Here is a 26508-nt window from a genome sequence, read left to right on the forward strand (position 1 = left end):
GCACTACACTGACAGCCAGTTGAGTTATGGACCGGCTGCCTGAGTTCATCACTTGTGATGTGTCATCCTTCTGCATTTTTATATGCACTTCTCAAATGACAAATTTGCTAAAATTATTTGGTTGTAATGATCAGCAATGATCATTTAAACTATACAGTACTAAAATATAGTTTTAAAATATTGACGTTATAAGATTTATACAAGCATGTTTGAATAAAAGTATAGCACCAAACACAAGTTTGATGTTTATTTTTAGAAAAGCAGGACAAAAAGATTTAGGGCATTTCACTGAGCTATTTTTTTTACAACAGAACCTACGGGCTACTCTGGTGGTCCTTGGTGGCTACCAGATGCATCATGTTGGTGATCTTTCCTGTATGCACTACATATGCACCGCTACATAAAGCAATGCTAAATGAGTGCAAAATACAAAGGAGTCTGAACATGATGTCTTAGCAATGAAATGATGACCCGAAAATTTAAAGTAAAAGCACAATGCAGTAGTTTTGACACATTCCAGAATAAATATTGAGAAACTCTTACGAGAAGAGTTGGGGCAAGCCCAGTGATCACAGACATCGATATTACAAGTCAAAGTAAGCGCCCATGAGCATTGATGATTTAGAATGCTTACTACACAGAAAATTCTGTAGAGTAAATTTTACTCTAAACTGAGTCTATTTGGTCCCACTCTAGATAGAGTAAAATTTATACTTGGAAGAGAGTAAAATATATATATATATTTTTTTTAAACTCAAGGGTTGAGGAACAAACCCACAACTTCATGTTGGGATGCAGCCAATTTATTTCCTGAGCCACGTAGCTCCTGCTGTGTGTTAGTACTGTATATCGCTCGTGTCAGCTGGAAACTTTGTAACTCCAAGACCGAAAACGATGTTTTTGGTCTCCTCTTGGATAAAAGCAAACAGTGGGAGCGGCATAGGTCAGGTGGTAGAGTGGCACTCTTCCAAGATGAAGGTTGTGAGTCCATTCCTCAACCCTTGTCTAACTTTTTTTATTTTACTCTCTTCCAAGTGTAAATTTTACTCTATCTAGAGTGGGACCAAATAGACTCAGTTTAGAGTAAAATTTACTCTACAGAATTTTCGATGTAAATATCTATACACAGCAAAATCACCAGTGTTAGATTAATACAGAGGGTGTTAAATCTAACACTAGAAAAGTGTTTATATGTGTCCGAACCAACGAGTGTAAATTTTACACTTTTCAAAGTGTCTATTTTTTTCCCACACGTAACCAGCGTTTCACAAACACTGTGTAGTGTTTAAAATCTACACTGTGAAACACTGACTAGTGTTGAAAGTGCTACACTTGTGTCAGTGTTAAAAATATAACTCAAACTACACTTTAATCTGGTAAACATGGCTTCGTTTATATAGCGTTTTTCCTCCTTACAAGGCCCTCAAAAGCGCTTTACATTGTGACTACTGATGACACGGCATCAGGAGAAACTGGGGGTTTAATATCTTACTTCAACATAGTCACACTGGCCTGGGCTCAAACCTACGCCCTCAGGGTGGCAAGACGACCAATCTACCACTGAGCAACATTTAGCACACAAGGTAGTGCTGTTCAGGTTACACCCAACATCCACCCCAACACTCCAGGAAATTTACTCTGACAGTGTAACTTTTTATCCGAACAGTGTTAAAACAACACTGCTTACTGCATATTTGATTGAGCACTGGAAATTTAACACATTTGATGTGTACTAATAATTCAATACCACTTTTTTTCAGACCGATACCAGCATGAGTACTCAACTCTTGAGCAGGTACCAATACCTAGTACCGATACAACTAATACTTTTGATACATAAACCCAAAAAACAACAACAGATAATTTTAAATAAAAAACTATATATTCCAATATGGTATTTTCCTTAAAATTGCATGAAATTATTGGCAATTTTTCCTTTTTTTAGTTCCTGACAAGACCGCGGCTGATACCTGCATCGATCGCCATCACAAGTACCGATTCCGATCCCTGTTATCGATACTCGCCCATCCCTACTTATTACTTAATAATGCTTCATAAATAACAAAAATGAGTTGAGCAATTAAACTTCCTACATGCATAGTAGTATTCAACAATAACATCATAATGATGATAATGATGATGATAATGATGATGATATATAATAATATAATAATGATATGTTGCAACAGGGAAATGGTCAGTAAACAGTCTAAACAGGATAAGCAGAAGAGAATACCATAAAATTAGAGCTGTCAAAGGATTAATTTTGTTTATCAGATTAATTATCTTTTAGAAGTTTGATTAATCACGATTTAATAACGATTAAAAAGGCTTTTTGTTATGTGTTAATTTTTACGACATTTAATGTTATGAGTACGAAAAAAAAAATCCACTGCACATGCTAATCCTTTTTTTCTAATCAGTTAATTACTTGCATAATTTAAAATGGAAAAAAATGAGCCCAATAGTTTGACATGAACAAATATTCTAAATGTCATTTATTTATCATTTATCAAATGCTTTACTTAAATGCATGTGGTTATGTTTATTGCTCAAACACAACCTGTGTTACCTTTAATGTAACCATCCACTGTCAGCTCAAGGATCATCTGCGATAAAAAAATGAATAATATTGTGATTAATCTGCATTGATACATGATTAATGTGATAATTTTTTGTGATTAATTAATTAGTTACGCTTTAACTTTGACAGCACTAAATAAAATACAATTTACAATTGGTCAGGGTGGGCTATGCCTAAACAGGTTAATTAAGTGCAACTAAATAAATACATAACAATAATGTTAAGTTGTAATAATACTATTTGCATTTATTCATCAATACTGATTTATTTCTTACAGTCTCTATATTGGAATGGATGCAAATAAAAGTGTAAAAGAAAATTAATATTTGTATCAGCACTACCAAAAAAAAAAAAAAAACTTTTTTGAGACACCTTGGAGAACAACCTTACATTAATGTCAAGAGCATTGACAAAGTCTACAGTACTACAGTAAAATGTGCCTTTTATAATTATGGGATGTCTTTCATTTCAATTAAAAAAAATGTTGAAGTATAGCGCCACTAGTGAGTGACCATTGACTCCAGTAAAGAATGTGTGAAGAAGCTATGACTAGAAACCACCTGTCAAAGTGGAAACATGTCAGTGGCCTCAATATTTGCAAAGAAATATGCAGTGTCTACCCTTGAAAAGCGTGCGTCAACAAAGGGCCCAGTGTGTGTCCAGACGCATTTTAAACTTTCACACTGCAAATACACGAGAACATACAGATACCGGAAGAGGAGTCTTTTTTGGGAAGTGATGTTAGAGGTCACAAAGGGGGGAGCAGGGTGGAGTGTGCAGTTGTGAGTGTCATAGAGTGGGATGGTTGGCCTTGGCTTGTATAAATAGAAGAAAGTGATGCACACTGAGATAAGTGGGTGAAGATACTTGAAGACACAACCTTTTGATAGGACAATGCACCGTACAATGCCACGCAGGGGTGAGTCTGTCTATCTATCTATCTATCTATCTATCTATCTATCTATCTATCTATCTATCTATCTATCTATCTATCTATCTATCTATCTATCTATCTATCAGGTCAAATTGTGGATGTGGATCTGAGATGCCGTGACAACAACTTGGCTCACCATACCAGGGAGATCGATTGGGAGCGCTTGATTGCGCGCAGGGGTCAGCCCTTCGCCATCTCAGTGCAGTGCTCCGAGACTGTGCACCGCGAAAATCACCTGGCTTTGGTCCTGCACCTTGGTGAGTAAAACGGTCGATCCTGAACTCAACTGACTGGTTGGTTAGCAGATCAGCCTTTTGTAGGCAAATAGGCTGACAGTTCTAATGTGAATAATGAAAAAAGAGTGAAGCTTGGTGGGCACTTTGGCTTCATGATCAGTCATTCCAATAGAAAATCCAAGTTTTCAACCAAATACACTATCCAAAACCAGTTTTATAGTGTTACTTTTTAGCTACTCTATTTTATTACAATGACAAAAGTGTCAGAAGTGACAAGCCACTTTGGACCGATGCGATACTGTTGACGAGGCACTGCTGAATGAATGTATTATTGACATGATTTCTCATGTGTTGTTTTTCAGGCAAGCGGGATGAGGTGGTGATCAGGGTTGAGAAGGATGGCCGCAGCAAAGACGGTTGGTGGTTTACGCAGGAGGAAACCCACGAAGGAGTGCTACTGACTCTCCACAGCCCGGCGGACGCCATCATTGGCCATTACCGCCTGGACTTGTTGGTGACATCACACAGTGGACATGTGTTGGAGAAGAATGAGAACGTTGACTTCCACTTACTGTACAATCCATGGTGCAAAGGTAAAAAAAAAAAAGGAAAGAAAAAAGCATACAGTATAGTGGTTTACAGAGCCTAAAATTCTTATTTTGCTCTTGCTAATCTTCACATGATGATTTTTTGAATGTGTGCCATAGATGATGCTGTGTACCTCGCGGATGAGAAGCTCCTTCAGGAGTACATCATGAATGAGAATGGTATCATTTATGTGGGCACCTCAGACTACATCCATAGCCGCCATTGGCACTTTGGACAAGTACGTGTGTGTGTGTGTGTGCGTGTGTGTGTGTGCGTGCGTGCGTGCGTGTGTGTGCGTGTGTGTGTGTGTGTGTGCGTGCGTGCGTGCGTGTGTGTGTGTGTGTGTGTGTGTGTGTGTGTGTGTGTGTGTGTGTGTGTGTGTGTGTGTATGTGGTAAAACCTGCATGTGAATTGCCATGTGACCGAGGTGGCCGTCAGCCTCCTCATAAATTGTGCTTGTTGAACAGAGTAAGCTCCTCGAGTGAGTGTGTCAGAATGTAACCAGGGAACACAAATAAGAGTGTCAACCATTTGCAGTTTGATGACAAAACTCAATCCATCATCTTCTGTTCCTCTCTCATATTTGCATCTGTTTTTGTCACAGTTCGAGGACAATGTGCTGGACATCTGTTTTGAAATCCTGGACAACTCCAATGACGCCTTGAGAAACTCAGAGAAGGACCTGAAACAAAGATGGGACCCGGTCTACGTTGGCAGGATCATCTCTGCCATGGTGACAACAACAACAACACAAATTATAATAATAGATTTTATTTGTAACACACTTTACAAATTGCACTTTATGACCCTGCAATTGGCTGGCAGCCAGTCCGGGGAATGTAGTCCTATCACCTGCTCAGTAATAAGTGTGATAGCTCAATTATAATTGCATGATATAATGTTAAATTCAAATGTATTTAAGAAAAATGTAATTAAAAAAACAAGAATTTGTTTAAGATTTTTTAAAATATATATTTACAAATAGTTTTAATTAAAAAATCTGACCTATATTATTATTATTATTATTAAAATATGCAGAGAGCCAATAAAAGCATGTTGCTGGCCACAAATTCATGCAGGGTAAGTGCTACGTAAATAGATGGTTAGAGAAAGATGACAAAAGAAAATGAAAAGTATGCTGAAAAAGCACGCTAACCATTCAATACATTTGTCCAGGTAAACTCCAACGATGACCGGGGTGTGTTGGTGGGTCGCTGGCAGGAGCCGTACACTGACGGCGTCTCTCCTTCCAAATGGACCAGCAGCGTTCCGATCCTCCAAAAGTGGAGCAATGGCAGAGCCAGGCCGGTCAAATATGGACAGTGTTGGGTCTATGCTGCTGTGGCCTGCACGGGTGAGCCTTTGAAAGATCTGAAAGCATACAGCTTTCTGACAGAATTGTCAGCTGGTCACAGACAAGAACTAGTGCCACTAGTGCCTTAATATACTCTACTCAGAGGAATATTTGGCTTTTGGTAGAAACGTTAGGATGTTTAAAACCTGAGTTTGTTGTGTGTTCTTGACAGTTCTACGTTGCCTGGGAATCCCGACACGCCACATTACCAACTTTGCTTCAGCTCATGACACTGATGGAAACCTCTCTGTGGACTTCCTGTTCGATGAAAAAATGGAGAGTCTTGATTCAAGAGGAAGGTCCGACAGCAGCTGGTAGGGAAGCGGTCACAAGTTCATTTCAAAAGTTCTAGTCCTCCTCCATCGTCACATCATTCGTCATGCGCATTTCTCTCAACCTCCCATGTTAGGAACTTCCACTGTTGGGTGGAGTCCTGGATGAACAGACATGACGTGCCGCAGGGAAATGATGGCTGGCAGGTTTTGGACCCAACTCCTCAAGAATTGAGTGATGGTACAAATCTTTCTTATCTCTTCAACATTTTTAGAATAAGGAGATTTTGACATTGACATTTGAAAAAAAAATCACTCTAACACAAAAGACGTATAGAGGTTAGATTTAGCATGAATGAAGCATTCGCTGCGTGAAGGTTTATTCCACCGCATGCAGTGATGCTATTTAGCATTAGTGTCAAGCTAGTGAACTGAACGGTTAAGCTAAGATATGTGTATTGTTTTAAATAGACAAATTGTAATTTTTAGTTTTATGTCTAGTTTGACAGTAAACCTCAACTGGGATTACCAAAAAACATCTTGAAGCCTCTTTTTTCACCAAAGTGCTGCTTAATGTGTAGTGAGTTGAGTTCACTGCCACTGTACATGCTTATATCGCGCGTCAAAACAAAGAATTGATCTAACGACAGCTTGTAGTCATTTGTATCTCAAGGCACCACTGTAGCGACAATTGAGCTCTTATAGCTGCAAAATGTCAGCTTGTTGTTGGTATATCAGCAAACACATTCCTAGACATCCTTAAAATATTTCAGCAAAACTGATTATAAAACTACAGAGATTTTTTTTTCTTTCCAGGTGAATTCTGTTGTGGTCCTTGTCCTGTTAAGGCCATTAAGGAGGGCAATCTGGGTGTCAAGTACGATGCTCCGTTTATATTTGCTGAGGTGAATGCTGACATCGTCCACTGGCTTGTCCGAAGAGATGGCCAACGTCAGAAGGTAAGCTTACATTCAATCCTTATCACTCTCAGAAAGCCTTGTATGTGCTTTGTTTAAAACAAATGCTAAAGCTTAACGTTGCAGATCAGAGTGTCCCAGGACAGTATTGGCATTAACATCAGCACCAAAAGTGTTTTTGGCAACAGCAGAGAAGATGTCACTTCACACTACAAATATCCAGAAGGTTAGTGAACACAGCATCTGACAAATGAATGAATGACAAATTAAGCCTAAGTATTTTCATCAGCAATTCCCGTCTGTTTCCCGAGCGCTGTCAATAACACAAACTACTGCATACTGTAGAGAAAAGATACGGGGAATGAAAATAAATATCAAAGGGTAATTAATGTATGCTTTTCGTCAGGCTCCAAGAAAGAGAGAGAGGTGTATGAGAAAGCGGGACGACGTGGCAGATCTTCATCTCCTGAAAGGGCAAAACCCGGAAAACTGCAGATGTCCATCAAACATACCAAGCCCGTATTCGGATCTGACTTTGACGTCGTTGTCGAGGTATGAGGTGCTTAGGCAGTGATAAATGAATGTGCTAATGAAACATTAGCAGCACTGTGCAAAAAGCCTCCAGTCACTTTGAAATGGTATACTGTAACAATAAATACAGGTGTCAATAATGACATGAATTGGGGTTCAACTGGATACATGTTGCTGCATTGGGTACTATGATTAGATATAAAATCAGTGCCATTTTTTTCCAAAGGCGATAAGGCTTACAGTGCTTGCACATAGTGTTAATTTTATCAGACATTTTTTTAATTTTGTCTCACTTTTAGTCCAGTTTCAATCACCCTTGTTAGTTCTTATTATGGTTAGTCATCCTCATCTCATTTGTATTTAGCCAACTATAAATCTAGCATTTTAGTCTTTATTTTAGTTCAAGAAATATTGTCTTTATCTAGTTATGGTCAACAAAAACTGTCAACGTTTTAGTCTAGTTTTATTCAGGACAATCATTTTACCCATGTATATATATATTTTTGTCAGCAGATAATGTTGAACATTTCAGATCTAAAACTATTTCACATAAAATTCTCTTTCATCTTTTTGATTACAATTACAGTGGCTACTATGACTCCATGCTACGAGCTAGTAAGTTAGCTAGCATTAGTTAGCATTTGGAGTAACATTATTGCGTAACACATGTCACATGACAGTGTCACAGTGACAGATTAGCAGAGACCGGATTTTACAAAATAATATAATTTTTGTCTCATCTTTGTTCATATACTTTAGTTCAGTTTTTATTAAGTGAAGTACATTTTTGTCTCATCTTTATTAGTCGACGAAAATGCAGACTGATTTAGTCCCAGTTATTGTTTATTAATGAGGGTTTTAGGCCAGTCTAGTTTTCGTCCGGTAAAAAATGTGTGTTGACGAAAATATTTTTGTTTAGTTTTCATTAACGAAATTAACAGTACTTGCACATAGCATATGTTTGGGGGCACGTGTTGCTTCTTATGAAACCATGGCATCATAATCACACACTGAAATGAACTGATTCCATTTGCAGTTGAAAAACGAAGGAGGAGTCGAAGTTAACGGTCGTCTGACCATGCTGGCTACGGCAGTAACATACAACTGTCTGAACCGAGGAGAATTTGAGAGGCAAACCAAGAATGTCTCTGTGCCGGCCCGCAAAGGTTGGTAGTTTAAAATGACACACTTGACTTTGGTGGGGGTCTTTTGAAATTAATTTTTTCAAATGTTTGTGTTCAGTTCACAAGGAGGTGCTGCGCGTGCGCTACGACGACTACGCCAAGTGTGTCACTGAAAACCATGTGGTGAAGGTGATGGCGCTCCTGGAGGTACAGGGAGAAAACGAACCCGACATGGCTGTCGCCAAAATCCCACTCAGCTTGCCTGAGGTCCTTGTCGAGGTGGGTGAAGGCTAAGAGCATGCAGGTTCTCCAGGTTTGGTTGACCCTGTCCCTTTCTCTCTATTAAGTAACATGGTACACCTATCCGGTGTAAGTGCGGCCTGGTACTAAGTCTGGGCCGTGGATCGGTGGTTTGGGACCACTGGTTTAAAAAAATTGATGGATGTATCCATAAAAACGTCACATGGCTTTGTTCAATTGTCATTATGCAGGTTCCTGGTTCGGCGGTTATACATCAAACATTAACAGGCTCCATCTCCTTTACCAACCCTCTCCCGGTGCCACTCAAGCAGGGCGTTTTCACCGTGGAGGGGTCCGGCCTGGTGTCCCCCACTGAGGTCAAGCTAAAGTGAGTACAGGCTTGAAAAGCTACGATCACACAACTTCATTTCACACATCAACCTTTTCTTCTTCTCTTTCAGCGGTGAGATTGGTCCAGGTCAGAAAGTGTATGTCAAGCTCACCTTTGCACCTGCGCGGGCCGGCGTGCGAAAACTCCTTGTGGACTTTGACTCAGACCGTCTCAAAGATGTGAAGGGAGCTGCTACAGTGATTGTTAGCAACCCAGCTTGCTTTACACTGAATTAGCTGTAAAACATTGTGATCATTGCATTTTCAGCTAGCATATAAAACCCAAGTAAAAGCATCACCAAAAATGGTTTCATGCTAGTACCTAACATTCCTTATATAAAGGCATCTAATTTCTTACTTCATTGCGCAATTGAACTTACACAAATGACCACTGGAACAATAATCAAAATTCGTAACTCCAGTAGCATCATATATGTTTCACAAATCAAATGTATTTTTGCATGCTTGGTTGATTTATTCCTTAAATGTGTGCACTATTCCATGATTATGAGTGTGTAAAGGTGAAATAGAAGATTTACTCAGGATTCTTTAATAAAGATTGTTTTTTGAACTGATTACATTGTTTATTGTCCATGCATCCATCCATCCACCCACCCACCCATCCATCCATCCATCCATTTCTGTAGCGCTTGTCCTCAAATGTTGAAGAAGAGTTCGCTCAAAGACATATTTTCAGATGGAAGCAGAAATCTATTTGTGCACAAGCTATTAAAAGTCAATTCCCCATTATACGTCGCTTATATGGCAGCAGAGAGAATTTTCAAGTTTTGCTCTGCCGAGCTCCAACCCCTTTAAAGGGGAAGTCAAGTCAAGAACTTTATTTACAATAATATATTCAAAGCAGCCCCACTACAGTATTCTAAACACTGTATTTTGATTACTGCGTTCGTAGAATTAGAGTTAAGCAGCAAATAACCCATCATTCCTCGCATAGCAACTACTACAATGAAGTCTTTGACATTTGGGTGCAGTTGGGGACAGAGACACGTCCCCCCTCAGTTTCATAAAGACTTTGACCCGTCCCATCCACTTTGCTACGGCAAAACTAATGTTCCTCTTCCATCTGCTACAATTTCTGATGCGTTTATAGTACACATAAAATGTTGGAATTTGTAACTCTCAGAATTTTAATCAACCCGCTTCCTGAAATCAGTTCTTCAACTCAGCAAGGCGGACAAATCTTACAGGGCAGACATAGAATTGATGCCATCTGCTAATCATGTAAACACTATAGCTCCATGTTTTCTTGTACTTTCAGACGGCTCACAAGTGCTAGGAGCGTGCAGCTCTGGCATTACTGTTGCTAGCAGCTCAAGTCTTACCACACTGTAAAAAAAAAAACTGAAGAAAAAAAAAAGGCATCTGCTCAATGTGAAAAATAGAAGGAACTCTTCCCCTGGGCGTTATTTGACCATTTTTTGGCTTTTTGTTGGTTCTGACCAAGCCATTTCAAAATAAAATAACGCACAGGGGATATGTAGATGTTTGTAACTCTTTTTTTTTCTCTTAGGCTAAATAAGTGTTGTAGCTTGTACTCAACGATAGCTGAATTGAAATAAACCTTAAAATATAGGTGAAAATTGCTACATGATCTTTATTTTTATTTTAGTTAACAGCTCGTTTTTACAGTGTGGGGTTTGCTGCCAGAGTGAGGTCAGAAAGAGGTAGCAGTGTTTTCAAAAATTAGTGGGACAAGCATTTTCTCAAAAACTAACAATCTAGTTTGCCGAGATGTGACAATGAATTGTTGAGTTGCAATAACTAAAGATTGACATATTCAGACAAATAATAAACGGCATTTGCTCTTACCAGAATTAAGCTAAATGTAAAGTAAGACCGTTTTTATGCTACATGCACTATGTATATAAAAATCCTAATAGCACTACTTATGTTATTAAAATGTAAATTTCCTGTACATTTTACATAATCATTTTTATTTATGTAAATGTGTTCTTCATAATTGATCCTTCATACACAAACACGTTTTTGTGGATGATTGGCATTAGCATTGCAGACAAATAACAGTTTCATCATGTATGATTTATTGTATAGCCATTATTTCAATTAAGAATTTTACAATGGATTTTTTGTCCACATGCATGCACTGCACGCACATATATGCACCCATACAAACACACACCCTCTATCAATTTCAAAAGTACTTCTACATTAAAAATCCTTAGTGAATTATCTTTAGTTGACCTCAATTGAATTTTTTTTCATTTTTTTTGTGCCTTAGGTTATTTCTCCTTAACTTTATTGTTTAGTTTGGGGTTTTGTCTTTTATGTCGAATTGTTGTTTATTTTTTTTTAAATAATTGGTAATGTTAATAAGCAAAGATGGAAACTGAATTGATGTCTGATGTTCCAATGCTGTGATTGTTAAAAGCCGAGTTTAAAAAAAAAAGTCTGAAGCGCTTTGAATTTTTTTCCTTCATTCGCATACTGTTAATGTAAATAAAGAGGCAATATTTTGTTTGTTTGTTTACTGGAGTGCTAATCACACGCAAAAACTTCAGTGTCCCTAAAAGGTCAAATCTCAAATCAGAAGCACTAGTGTCTCGCAGTGCAAACATTTTCCTCGCCCCCAGTGTTGACATTGGTGTCGTCCATGTGGCAAATGTCTCATTACAGAGTTAAGACGTGCTTTTGGACACTTGAGTGAAGGGAACATTTGACACCTTTGCACTGGCCAGCCGCTAAAGATCATCATTTTGTAAACTCACACAGGCTTATTGGTCAATTTAAAGATGCATATGAAGGGTTTACACCTTGTTCAAGCACTGTTTATTCTCCTGTCGTTAGAAATGAATATATGAACAATCGTTTTGAGGTTTATGGCTAAAAGATGCCATTCATGCAGATCATTCTGCTTCTTTTTTTTTTCCGCACCTTCAACTTGACACTTATATTTATTACATGTCATTTAATTTAGGAGAGTTTTAACAGTGATTTATTGTTTGAACTTAATCATAAGAGTTACCTTATTTTATATTATTAGACTCGAGAATAATTACAGCGTTGCTGAAAACAGTTACTAAAATGTTACTTAAAGCATTGCATGTACTGTTAAGGAATAATTTAGTTTGAGCCTTTAACATAGTGATCAAAATTAAAACATGGTAATTCATAAAAACAAAAAAACAGAAAACGTTTTTCAATCTGAACAAGCCTTTTAAGGCTCCACTGCATTATCATGGGTAAGTCTTTGGGCCAAGTCCCTTTGCTCAGATAAATAAATAAATAAAAACGCTCCTGCATGTTTATTGCATTCTTTTATACATGGAGGGAATGCTATTTTATTCATGGGACACGTTTGTGAGAATTACTTACTAGCACATCGTCCGAGTTCAAATTGAATAGAATTTTATTGAATGACAATCCACACTGTACTGTAGCTATTGTCTGTGTGGGTGGCATACTGGCATAAATTGCATCGATGCAAAGCCGTTTAATCTCCAGGAGAGGGAGACAGAGATCCGCTTTTGACAAAACTGCTTTTGACAAAATTGCTTTTGCCTGCATCATGTAACTGTTGCCTTATAGAAGTACATTTTAATACAAATACACCGGAATACCACAAACAGGAGTAAAAGGTATATAACAAAATATGTCATTCCCAGCTTCAGATGTCAGGATGGCCGAGCGGTCTAAGGCGCTGCGTTCAGGTCGCAGTCTCCCCTGGAGGCGTGGGTTCGAATCCCACTTCTGACAGAATCTTTTTCACTAAGCTTATTTGTAAAACAATTAAAATGTAATGTGCACCCCATCTTTTGCATTCGGTCAAATCATATGAAACCCCTTCACGATCGGCTATCAATAATTGATCAAATGTGTATTCCAGTCTTTTAGTAAATTCCTAAATGTTGTTGGTTAATGTGCTCTCATGCAACCACATGTCAATTTATTGCAAAACGTAGCTGTTAATTCAAACTATAAGTGCAAAAATCACATGTACAAATTATTTTATTTTGAAGAGGTTTGCTTCTTCATTTCCTTATTCAAACCACCATATGAGTCACTGATCTGTATATGTTACTGGATAGCCGAGAGGCCAAGACTTTTGAAGCTACGACTCGCAAGGCCACCATACTACCACTCCTAAGAAAACTTTCTCGGCATACGGTACTATATATTTACAGTATCGAAGTTGGAGAACATTTGAAAAAAGTACTTAATAGAAACAGCATGATTTATGTTTTACATTTGTTTAACATAAACAAGAGAACTTCAGACATTTTACAACTTAAAATGTATGTATAGGCTAAATTATATTCTTAATGATGTTTACAGGAGGAAACTTGCCTCTCCTCAATCTAATATCGGGGTCTAACTGAGCAAGAAAAGAAAAAGGGAGTGTTCAAAGCAGTACATATTTGTAAAAAAGAAAAGAAAAGTGACCACCCTGACCCCCCAGCACTATACTAAGAGCCTACGAGCTCTATATGTCTAATCTGTATGTGTATTTATGTACTTACTTAGTTTATAGTCTGCTTGCGAAATGGAAGGGGTGAGATGGCCGCCCATGTGTATCTGCTATCCAGTAATATATACAGATCAGTGATATGAATGGACTGTCAATGCCGCCTACTCACCATTGGAAGAAGTGAGAAGTGAAGCCACCGCTGGCCATCTTACATTACCACTCACTAAAGCTGACTAACCTGAATACATTAATTTCTCCTTAGGATGTTCATGTTATTTTCTGCCTCTACGGCAAAAATGCAACCGATATATGACACATAGTTGTACCAAAAAGTCTGGGAGAAGAACTACATGCAGCGTGTGCAGAGTATGTCACTTTGGGGGGGTCGGGTGTAAATTCTTGCAAAATGCAAACCTAACCTCTGTGAATCACAATTCACGATATTGAGATAATATACTCTGAATTGTCGATACAAACTGAAGTTCGCTTTTTGCAAGGCTCTCGTTGACGTGGATATGAATTCCAAGTTTGGAAATATTTGAGGGAGTGTAAATAAAACATGAAATGATTTGAATAATGGATTATTATTATTATTATTGTTGGTGGTGGTGTTGTTGTTACTGTATTTTTAAAATATTAAATAGGCATATGTATTTTTTTAAATAGTGGAAAAACTATATATATATATATATATATATATAAAATATAACTACCGGTACATGTATTTCAGTGAGTGCTCAATCAAATGAATTTATGATATCACATTTTGAAAGAGGATGAGAACATAGATCATGTGTTTTGGAAATATATTTGATTATTTAAAACATGAGCATCAATAATAAGGAGTAAGAGTGAAAACGATTTTTGCAATACATGCTCAAGTATTGGCATGATAATTACACTAGCTGTTTTAAACCATATGCAACTAGGATGTAACCCTCAGGCCAAGGATAAATAGTTATCAAAAGGGAAAAGAAAACAGTGAACATGGCCTTTTAATGCTTGTGCAGCACCTTTATCCACTGAAATAGTTTCATCTTTGGCCTTGTGCCAGCCGATCCTCTACAAACTTTCATGTTAATCAGTTTAGTAATGTTTTGTCCTGCTGGAACTAGGGTGTACCCCAATGAAGTCGCCATCGGTCCGATAGGATAGACTCCAGCATCCCCAAGACCCTCAACAGAGTATAAACAATGCACACATGGATTATGTACCCTATTAGGCAATGAGTGCCTTAGAAAATGGTCTTAAACACTGTGTTTCCTTTCAGCCTGCCCTCCTCCCACTTTTCAAACATTAACAGGTGGCGAGGCTTCAGGGAGTCAGATGGGAGGAGTCACGGGGAATTAGCAGACAGCGGCAAACAGCAGGAGGAAGGCACTGTATGTGCTACTCTGTGTGCGTGACAATATTTGATCTTGGAAGTTTCACTGAAGAACCTGCTTTTTGCTTCTTCTTTTTTGTCTGTGTATTTGTTTATTTTAGCCTGTTGGGCTTCTTGTTAGTGTTCCCATTAGAGACTTCTCTTTTGCTTTTTTGCTTTTGTTTTAGTTTTTTTGTAATTATCGAGCCAAATATGACAGACTTCCCTTCCAAGGTAACCACGGAGACCGGTTCCCCCAACTCCCAGAACACTCAGCAGGGGGGCAACAGCCTCAGAGGGCTGGCAGCTAACGTGACCACTAGCATGGACATGCCTTTCATCAGGAGCATCCCATCTGTCCTCATGATGGCTCAAATAGTGAGTACTTTGGATGCTTCACATCATCCTTTGTTTTTCCATTTTGGATGTTAAAAAGTTGGAATTGTGGCTTTAAATTAGGTGTGATAAAGAGCAACATTTTGCCAGATGATTGTACTTAATCTCTATCGGGAATAAATAACACCATTAACTCCTTTCATCAATGTTCAATTGTAAGTTTCCATATAAGTTGCAAGTCCCTATTGTACGACTACTGTATGAATTGCATATATCAGCATAGTGTATCAATATACAGTGGAACCTCTAAGGTCAAACACAATCTGTTCCTTGACACTAGGCAAATGGCATGTAATCTGTTCCATGGTTATGGCTAAGTGTTGTCACACCATTGGCTAGTCCTCTTCTATTAACGCTCCAAATTACGGCTGCTTCTTCTTTTTTTTGGGGGGGGGGGGGGGTGCCAAGAACAGTTACAAAAACACACGGATATAAAAAACCTTTGAAGCTCACAGAACTGAGCTCTCAGAGGTATGCTGAGGTCCCGGGTGGTGTGAACATTCAAACTCATTTGAATTTTAGAGGCTCCACTGTATAGTCATTGTTTGTCAGAGTTAATGGAAAGCCACATGACATGACATCAGCAAAAGAAGATAAGATAACAGAGGACCAGAGGTTTTTTTCTGATGGAAGTGGAATAAGTATCAAAAGAGAGAAGGAAACCTCAGAACCATTATATTAAGGAGCAAAGTTTATTGTTATACATTACATAATTGTTTTTAATTACATGCGCACACAGGTAGTGCAGTAGCAGCACATAATTATCATTTCGAGGTCAGTGGTTCTCAAACGTTTGGCACCAAGTACCACGTAAAAAAGTAGTGTCGCTCAGTATGCTTAAGTGTTAAAAAGTGTTGTTTTTTCCACCGCAAGCTACTTTTAGAAATGCAAAACAGCAACAAGCTACTCATGTCAAATTTGTGTTATATTTCCTTTACTTCAAACAACATCAACAAGTCAAAAGTGGTCACAAAATGCATATATTTGTGGCATATACTGTATTAAAAAAGTTATGCCAAAATTATGCTGGATATGCATGTCAGAAAGACTTTCCATGCCCACCTCCGGCAGAGCTGCTTTCTTGTCCCGGGGGAGGCGGGGGACATTGAGTCCGAGTGGGCCTCCATTGTTGAGGCAGCCGATCGGAGCTGTGGCCGTAAGCTGGTCGGTGCCTGTTGTGGCGGCAATCCTCGAACCCGCTGTAAGGGATGTCGTCAAGCTGAAGGAGTTCTATTGGGCCTTTTTGGCCTGTGGGACAACTTCCAGACGGCTTCAGAATAAATTCTGGTCATCCATCCAGCGTCTCAAGAGAGGAAAGCAGTGCACCATCAACACTGTGTATAGTGGAGATGGGGTGCTGCTGACCTCGACTCGGGACGTCGTGAGTCGGTGGGGAGAATACTTCGAAGTCCTCCTTAATTCCACCAACATGTCTTTTTTTGAGGAAACAGAGTCTGCGGACTCTGAGGTGGGCTCTCCTATCTCTGGGGTCGAAGTCACTGAGGTGGTTGGAAAGCTCCTTGGTGGCAGGGCGCCAGGGGTGGATGAGATCCGCCCGGAGTTCCTAAAGGCTCTGGTTGTTGTGGGGCTGTCGTGGTTGACACGCCTCTACAACATCCCATGGACATTGGGGCGTTGACTCTGAACTGGCAGACCGGGGGTTCTCCTTTAGATATAGGGTGAGAAGCTCGGTCATCCGGGAGGGACTCAGGGTTGAGCCAGTTGAGGTGGCTTAGGTATCTGGTTCAGATACCTCCTGGACACCTCCCTGGAGAGGTGTTCCGGGCATGTCCCACGGGCGAGAGGCCCCGGGGACGGCCCAAGACACGCTGGAGAGACTATGTCTCTCGACTGGCCTAGGAACGCCTTGGGATCCCGCTGGAGGAAATGGTTGAATTGGCTGGGGAGAGAGAAGTCTGGCCTTCCCTGCTGAAGCTGCTGCCCCTGCAAAAATGGACTTTACTCTATAGACTATAGACGTATTTACGCAAAAACTCGCCGCAGCGGACTTTATGAATGAGGAGATGAAATTTCGAGTGTGGCTGAAAGGAGGCGGGGACAGAGAAAACCTCGAGGTTCTTTGTGAAAAACCTGCAACCGACCAGGTGTGGTTCATGGAACATGTTACTACGGTATCTTTTCCTCTGGTTTCAGTTACCTCCCTTTCTGAAACGGAAAACGCAATTTCCCACATTTCAGGGTTTCTTGACCCAGAGTTGTCACTAAACCTGCTTTTGTGAAATAGATCCCTGTAGCCTACTGTGGGATGTACTGACTTAAGTTCACCCTAATACAGTCTTCGTAGGTTTAGTGAACAAACTTTACTGTTGTTTATGAAGGGCAGATTTTAGCCAGTTTATCTTCTCCTATTGCAGGCTTGTGCCAGTGTGAAAGTCCTTCGAAAAGTTGCCGTGTATTGTTGCTTGCCGATGGAAATGCTGGCCCCACAGATCAGACATACGCACTTGTTGTTGACGCTTGTGAAACAAAATTTCTATTTTTCCATTCCTGATGAAAATTTTTATGGCTTTCTTTTTATGTTGTTGCTGGCGCTCATGTTTGCAGCGAATCAGGAGTGCCAGCAAGTTACACATGGCTACACAATACACATGCTAGATTAATTTGAATTACGTACAAAGGAAATTGCCAATTAATTTCACTGTGCGAACGACTGATTGGTGGGCTGTTTTAAGATCGTTCCTGGTTGGCTTCTTCCTCAAGCGTCAGTTTTAAATGTTGTGTATACAAACAGCAACAGAAATTTCCAGATTCAAAGTCTGTCCGCGAGCAACTCAAACTATGCTGCATTCGAAATATCTCATAGCACATCATCAAACAAAAATGTCGGCAAAAATCTGAAGTTGAAACGCAAAACCAGATGTCTCCAATTTTTTTTAAATAAAATGTTTTCTTTTTATTTATGATGCTATTTTGAAGTTAATCCTTTTTAATTTGGGTATTCAAATAAAGAAATTATGCAACATAAAGGATGCCATGCAGAGTACTAATAGATGTTACTCTACTTTTGCATGAATGCCAATAGATGAATGAAAGATACATTATTTGTAGTAAATAATTTTCAGAGCAATTAGGTCGTCTTCCCTGATTATGTGTTATGAAACACAAATGTGCCGGAACGCGGTGATATGAAATCATTGGTGTCCTGTAGGTCATTGTTGTTGCGTTATATTGTTTTATGTTTGGACAGCGGGTATGTGACTCACTGTTTGACTAGCGTTGCCTCCTTGGATGATCCCTTTATTAGACTGGAACTAGGTGCGTGTGGCCAAGTTCAAGTGTGGCTGTATAGCACATGACTGTTGTATATTTGTCATCTGTTCATGCTTTATAAGCACTGGATGATGTGAAGTCGGAGTCATTATGTCACTTTGTAGCTTTTAGAACTTTTAGTTATATTTCAGCAAGCGCCATTGGGAAGTGCATGATCATTCACGTGCTTGTGGTATAAATCATTAACTTGTCCTTGTGTTTTATGAGCTCATATTTGTGACTAAATGGCCTCAGACACAACATTAAGTACACTCGCATAATGTATGTAGTAAGATTCAATACCACAAATTCTGCCTTTTTTTTTTTTTTTTTTTTGGGAAATCTCAGTATTGATCATTTGAAATGTCATCATCATTGTTCTCCCTTTTTTTTTTTTTTTTTTTTGTATGTGTGTTTGTGCGTGTGTGCGTCCGTGTGTGCGTGCGTGTGTGTGCGTGCGTGCGTGCGTGTGTGTGCGTGCGTGCGTGCGTGCGTGCGTGCGTGCGTGAGAAAAAAATAAAATAAATAAATAAGAATTCCCATACCGTTCACCTAAACCGAACACTTCAAAATCCAGCCAGAGTCGTGGGGCCGCCAGGAGACCCGAAGGGGGACCAAAGAAAAGAAAGAAAAGCGAAGCCCAGCACCGACCAGACACCACCCACCGGGCCACTAACCTTCACCAACCCCAGAGACATCCAAACTCCAACAAATCAGGGAAACCTCAAGGGCCCAAAGGAGAAACTGAGGAAAGGTAGAAAGGACAGACGAAGCAGAGTGAGATCCACAGACACCAGCCTCCACCGAATCAATGACCTGAGGGAGAAACAAATTGTGTCTGAGTCTCGATAGATGCTGGTGTGGTGGATCTAGCATGCATGAAAATCTCCACCAAAGAGGGGAGCCGTCGACCCCCGCCAGGACAGAGCAAGCGCAACACCTCAGGGCCCCCCAGGCCGCGGCCGCGCCAAAGGACGACCCCCGGGCCCCGCAGGGGCCACCGGCCGGAGAGCAAACCCCGGAGCAGGAGCGCCCCCCACCCCAACGCGGCCCGCGCCCCCAACCCAACGCAGCAGGACGGGGCACTGCAGGCCCACCAGGCACCCCACCGGCCCACAACCCCCGCTCCCCCCGCGACCCACACACTCCATTTTGCTGGAGTCTGTCAGACTGAGAGCCCGGTGTTACTAATATTTTGTCTTATCTAATACTATCTACCTAAAAAAATTGTAATATAAACAGGTGCGCCTCAATGACTTAGATGAACTAAAAAGTTCATAATGTGTTTATGTAGCGGTTATCCGCACTCTGAATGACCCCTCTAAATGTTAATGAGTAGCACCTGGTGAAAAAGCTTGCATCACATTTTCTTGGCAAACAACCTGTTGATTTACGTCTTTTGCATTCATTTGTACAGTACATGTTGAAGTTATGATATTACATAATATACTGCATATGTTCTGGGGAGGAACAACATTTTACTTTTTTTTTTTTTTAATATATATATATATATAAATCTGGTGGAATATTTTTTTCGCTAAAAATAGACATTTAGATATTCTAAGGGCCATATACAAGAGGATGTTGTGATAGGTTGTTGCATCACTTGATGTCTTGTATGTGTTTTACCCGTATAGTTTTTGGGACTGCTCCACTGGGCTCTCATCGCCGGCTCGCCTTACATGTGGGCACCGGCCAATGGATGGGTGCTCTTTGTGGCCGTCACTTTCTGGCTTCTCACCAGCATCCTCTTCGCCTTGATCCTCTTTGGTGTCCAGAGGAGACTCACTGCTGTGCCCTGGCCACTCACGGTGCGTAGGGGGCAGTTTATTTATTTATTTAAAGAAAACCAGTTTGACACAGGTAGTCATCTGTACAATATGAACAATACTAACAGTGCAACAGCAACTAACATTATATTAATTACTGTCTATGCTACCATAATACATGGAATAATAATAAGTGAAATGTTTGAAGTATGGTCTCCATACGTGTGTTTAGTTTTTTTTTAGCTTTTTGTGTGATGCCACCTGAGTAGTTCAGTTTTCAGTATTTGCTTTTCTGTCATGTTGGAAATTGAGATCCAGAGGATAAGCAAGGCTTGAAACAGAAAGACTAGTAGAATGTTTCGTTTGTTTTTGTTCATTTGTTTCTTCTGTTTAACCCTAATCACTTCATATCAACTATGTCATAAATTCTTCAATCTCCTGAAAAATACTAAGATGAGGACTAAAAAGCTGACAGTATAGAGTCTTTGGATAGACGACACGACAAAGTGACTACCATAAACAACTACAATCCCTACACAAATCAAAGATCGCTCATCGCCTAAACATGTTTGAAGAATAGAGGAAATAAAACCCAAAAAACTGTTGCACTTAATGACTTTCACAGAAAAATTCACAGATTGGTGTTTTAGTGAAAACAGCAATCACTGACTTTGCCTAACATTATCCTCAGGCTAGATAGCGATTAGCATGGTGGTCAGCTACTAGTCCCGTTTACGTAATATAATACAAATGAAAATAATAAAAATGGCAACTTGAGGTTTCTATTTAATGAATCTGTGCTGCTTGAGAGTACAGAATGAAAATGTAAACCTTGAAAATGGAGCTATGTTCCATAGTACAATATGCAACGTGTTTTGTCGCTAACATTAAAGCTTACCAAAAATTTAAGAACCAACACGTATACTTCAGCGCTGTTGTAGAACCCCAATAATACAAACGTTAAATACCTCTGACTGTGTCAATAAAACCATTATTGTTGTAAAGGCAGAACTCATTAAATTCTAGATGTGATGTGATAAAAACAAAAACGTGACTACCAGGACATTGTGACGATGTTACAATACGTGTCTGCGATGTTTCCTTTGCTAGGTGATGGTGTACCATGGAGTAGCCACGATCCTCTATCTGACCGCCTTCCTAGCCAATGCTGCATCTGTTCAACCCTTCTACGGCAACTACTTCTTTGGACATATGGCTGCTGCTGCTGTGAGTGCACTGACACCGGTCACCTCTCACACTCACATACGTAAGGAGAGTAGGTATTCTGATGAACGCTCGGGCAAAAGTATTAGGATACACAACTACATCAATTATTTAATCAATCAGGGGTTGGGGTCATCGCTTTATTTATCATTCAATCAAACTTTGTTGGTAACTGTTTAGGGAAAGACATTTTGGTAGCCAGTGCACAACGTGAGGTCTAAAAAAAGAATGGTTGCAAGAGTTTGTGTCATTAATATGTAATTTCTTTACATGTGGAAGGAGGACACATCATTAAAAACATTAGTCTCCATCTCATATGATGTGCATTTGGTGTCATCAGAATCAACATGTCAACAGTCAACATAAAAAAATTATAACAAGTAAGTCTGAGGTCTTATAACAAGTGGCCAAACATAGCTGTAGTATCTTAAAACGTTTCCTTAATTTTACACAAATATTTTTCATTAGCCTTCGTGATTTTGGCATTTGCCAAGGGAATGAGACACACGCATTGGCCTTACTGTGTAGGTGCCAGCGTGTACGAGTAACTTGGGTCTGTTCTAAAAATAGTTGACCAGTGATGGGACACTGACTTGCTAAGAAATATTAAAAGAAAAATGTCAACATTTATTTTTAAACTTATCATGGTAAACGTTTCTAAATTTACCAAATATTCTAGATTTTGTTTAAAATGCAATAGATTGTGTTGAATGAAAGAAAGGGCTGTTTTTTTTTACTCAAATATATTTTTTTAAAGGGCAAAATTAGCTGCATAAATAAAGATTTTTATGGAGTACTCACTATCGAAAATAGTGGGGTGGGTGTGGGATAATCTCTGAAAAACCTGCAAATTACCGAGGCATAACCCGCAGTAAAACCCGCAATGTATGAGTTATGGGTCTTAATAAAAATCCACAATAGAGTGAATCTGCAGTAAGTGAACCACAAAGTCGCAAGGTACCACTGTATTGTACTTTTGGACCTTAGGTACTTAAAGCGCTTTAAAACTGTTTCCTCAATTTACCAACATCAGGAGTAACTGGGACGAAGAGTTCCGTAACTTGCTCAAGGACAACATGCTCGCAAGATTTGAGTGTTGAACCCACAACCATTGGGTTGGGAGACACCCACTCTACCACTGAGCCATGCCACCTCACCTCACATACTGTATATATAGCCTACAGTATTTAGTTTTTTTTTGTACTTGTGAACATTTTATCACTTTGTAATTTGACCCTAATTCATCACTGTTTAAAAAAAATCCATTTGATCCAATTTGATTTATGGTATATTACTGTAGTTAACAGCGTTTTAGAGTTCAAAACGACTAATCCAATGCTTCAACTTTTTTCACTTGAGTAATCTGACTACAGTTACTCCTCCAACAGCATTTAAAGTTAATTTGTACATCATGCTTGCTCCGACGTGCAAATAACAACTAAGAGATAGGAAGAGAAAGAGATTAAAAAGTGTATTCTCGCCACAATGTACGTTCATACACTCAGTGAGAATTTACAAAACTTAAATATAATTCACAGTCATGTTGCCCAGCGTACATATAACTCACACTTACTGTATTGTAAAACTAAAGCCTGATTCCTAACACCATCATTAGAGTCAGGAAAAAAATAACCATAAATTATACAACACATAAGAAAAAGAAGTCTGATATTGAACATAGTGAAATGCATTGTGGGAATATTGAAATTCCCATTCCCTCTTGAGAGCGTTACACTATTGTTGTTTTCAAGAGTCATTCTCTGAAACGGGTTCTATTTCCACCTTGCAATTTGTAAAACTTTCATGCTGAGGTATGAATTTTTTTATTGTGACGGGGTGGTAAATGTTATTCAAAAATGGCCATTGTTCTCAATGTGGTCAAGTTTCTGACCTTATAGAGTATACTTTATATTTAAAATATAATTTTCTTTATATTAAATAAAATTAAAGATTGTGTGACGGGGTGGTTGGTTTGAGCTTGACGGACCTTATCTAACATGAAACAACAGAAACAACAACAAAAATAATTTAAAAAAGAGTGGCAGAACTTGCCTTCTTTCTTCCTGGCTGCTCCAGAGGTTCAAATGATGTCACTTAAAGCAACGATCTGTAATTTACAGGCAAAAATTGTGTGATGGGGTGGTAAGCTAAACTGAGGGACTTTACTAAAAATAATGTTTTTATTTTAAATAAATATATTTTATGGAATCACATTTATGGAGACACATTTATGCTTGTGGAAATAGTAACAGTCAGATAAAAATCTTGACTGTATTTGGTGATATTTTGGATACTTGTGTTATATTGGTCAATATGGACATGTGAAAATGGCCATGTACTCATATCTCAGGAAAGTGATTTAAAATAGTATGTTACTCTAATATATATATTTATATAAAATATTTACTCACATATCATGTTAACAACAACGATGAAACTCCTCACCCTTTGAAGCCTAACAGACATGCCATGGAGAGCAAACAGGAAGATGTTTGCATCGTGCTTGTGTTATGTTGAGTATTGTCATTTCCCAACATCCGGGCATTTCTGATATTTCCACAATACAACGCAATGCAAATACTTCTGTTACACGGTGACAACAAACAGCGTATTGCTTTGCCCGTGACTTGCTCACAAACCAGGCAGATTGTTACACTAGTCAAATGACATTTCATCACATTTTGAAATCAAAATAGTCCTCACAAATCAAATTACAAAGATCCAAAGTCCAATCCTTTTCAAATGGACGCTGGGGGTCATTTCACCGCGTAAGGCCGGCATTTTGATTTGTGACGTAAACTCGTAATTGCCAATAAGTGAATTTGTTTTGACCAGCGCCACAGAACAGATTATGTAACATGATTAATGTAACTCTACTTCTCTGGAATACTTTTGTTATTATTTAACATATTGTACACACTGTCGTGACATAAAAAGTAGTGAGAGAAAAGAGATGAGGAAATATGTGCTTTATATTTACTTGCTTCTTAAATATAGTCATGGTGTGGAAACACAAGTTGCCTTAAAGCTTCAGCTTAAGTCCACAATGGTTTTCTTTTCTCTTACTGACAAACACACGTACGCGCGCGCACGTACACACACACACACACACACACACACACACACACACACATGTCCTTCAGCCATCTTGTTTCTCTGCCTGTACAGTTCTTTGGCGCTGTGGTGACGTTGGCATACAGCGTCAGTGTTTTCTTCTCCTTTTTGGACTGGAGGGGAGACGGAGGAAATGCTGCCACCAGTACAGTACCCACCTAGGAGTCGAAGAAGAGCCTCTCAAAGACTGACTACCAGGTCTTGCTCATACTTTAAGCAATCAACAAGGAGTCATGTGAGGATTATTACTGCACGAGAATCACAGATTACACTCCACTGAATGGCATCATGTAAATATGTAGGTCACAAGGAATCAAATTGATGAGTTGTAAGGGGGGGTGGGCATCTGTTTAATAACTGTTTGGTCAACAAATGCATACACACAATTATTTTTGTCTCTTTTGACTCCAGGTTATGTCAGCAACACATTCATACTGAAAACTTTTTTTTTTGTAGTACATGAACACGTTTCAAAGTAAACTGTAGTCCAACTACTACATTTTTTTGTAGCCAACTGTTATTAATAAAACTTGAGAACTCGTTGTACATTTTTGTAAATTGGAATATATGAACTGAATCCATATTTTTGTGGTATGTCCAGACAAACCTACACTCTTTCTGAATAAGTTGAATTTGTCCTGGTCATTATTTTGACATTTTAGTGCATGTTTGTTGAAAGCTTGAATTTGGGGCAAAAAACGTGTGTTTGGTGCCATCTTAAAGTTAAACACTGAGATAAACACAATTTGGCTGTTTGTCCTCTCATTACACGAGAAGTAGCCGACTACTGCATGACGTAGTCGCCCCCCGCCACCCACCGGCGCAGTCTCTTACACGCCTCCTCAACCCTATAAAGCAATCAATCAAAAAGGGGATTTGCAACCTCAAATAAATTTCAATCAAACAAAAAAGGGATTTCAAATAAAAAAATATTTGCAAACAAAAAAAACTAATTGCAAACAAAATTAATTGATTTGTATTATTATTATTTTTTAACTTTTGCAAGCGTTTAGGTTTTTGCAACTTCTGACTTTTGGTTGTGTTGAAGAAAATACGATTTTCTTCACGTGTTCGTTTTCTTTCGGGTAGTGAGAATGTTGGTTATCCGAATGCAGGCTGGAGATCGATGAACAGTCACTTCGAAGCTTTTATTTCTACAGAATATTCCGGGCACAAGCGATTTCCCAGACAATGGTGGCAGCCTTTCGCAAGTGCGAAGTTACAGCGGACTCACAACATTTTTATACTATCATTTTTATACCAATGAGATAAGACTTTAAAAACATCATTGATTACAGACACTTCAACCACAGACAATGGCCCATTGTTGTGGAAATAGATGAGGTCCCAGTCATGACGATAAGACTTTAAAAACATAATTGATTACAGACACTCGGCAGAAATTGCAAATAATAACAATAACACTCACAAAGCTTTACTGAGGAAATAAGGAAAATTAAAACAGTTATGACTAAATCTGGGCAGAAGACCCTCTTCAATCCCTCTTTTGGACTCAAAAGAGTCCGACACAAGTAGATAAACATTTCAGAGAAAAATCCCAGCGGGATCTTCGTCCTCTTCGTCGGATGAGATGATGTTCTTGGGTTGCTGCTGGAGGGCGCTGTCAGCTTCTTCAGGACCTTAGGTTAGGCTGCCTGGTCCCAGGATGAGTCACCGGGATTATTCTGCTCGTATACCGTGAACTCAACCTTTGTTGAATGATGTCAGTGGGAGCCGGCTTGCTTCTCGGTTGTT

General features: G+C 39.2%; 2 protein-coding genes and 1 non-coding gene across 4 annotated transcripts; all 3 read left to right on the top strand.

Annotated features, from left to right (window-relative positions):
• Positions 1–3312: 3312 nt before the first annotated feature.
• On the top strand, positions 3313–9745 carry tgm2l (transglutaminase 2, like). Its single transcript, XM_077568460.1, has 15 exons — positions 3313–3503; positions 3605–3775; positions 4117–4347; positions 4462–4580; positions 4947–5075; positions 5519–5696; positions 5869–6010; positions 6106–6209; positions 6785–6927; positions 7012–7111; positions 7292–7437; positions 8453–8582; positions 8659–8819; positions 9032–9168; positions 9242–9745. The coding sequence occupies exons 1-15, from the start codon at positions 3479–3481 to the stop codon at positions 9405–9407; spliced, it is 2082 nt and encodes a 693-aa protein (XP_077424586.1). The 5' UTR covers positions 3313–3478; the 3' UTR covers positions 9408–9745.
• A 3077-nt stretch (positions 9746–12822) lies between these two features.
• On the top strand, positions 12823–12905 carry trnal-cag (transfer RNA leucine (anticodon CAG)). Its single transcript has one exon. It is a non-coding gene; the product is annotated as a tRNA-Leu (tRNA).
• Positions 12906–14985: 2080 nt separating this feature from the next.
• On the top strand, positions 14986–25299 carry pllp (plasmolipin). Of its 2 annotated transcripts, none has more exons than XM_077568559.1 (4): positions 14986–15358; positions 20284–20457; positions 21526–21691; positions 24808–25299. In XM_077568559.1, exons 1-4 carry the CDS (start codon positions 15002–15004, stop codon positions 24942–24944), a joined length of 834 nt encoding a protein of 277 aa, XP_077424685.1. In that variant the 5' UTR covers positions 14986–15001; the 3' UTR covers positions 24945–25299. The 2 variants fall into 2 exon arrangements, with proteins under 2 accessions (XP_077424685.1, XP_077424686.1); XM_077568560.1 differs by having other exon boundaries at positions 21526–21642.
• The last annotated feature ends 1209 nt before the right edge of the window (positions 25300–26508 follow it).

This window comes from Vanacampus margaritifer, chromosome 6, assembly GCF_051991255.1.
Source record: "Vanacampus margaritifer isolate UIUO_Vmar chromosome 6, RoL_Vmar_1.0, whole genome shotgun sequence".
Taxonomy (NCBI): Eukaryota; Metazoa; Chordata; class Actinopteri; order Syngnathiformes; family Syngnathidae; genus Vanacampus; species Vanacampus margaritifer.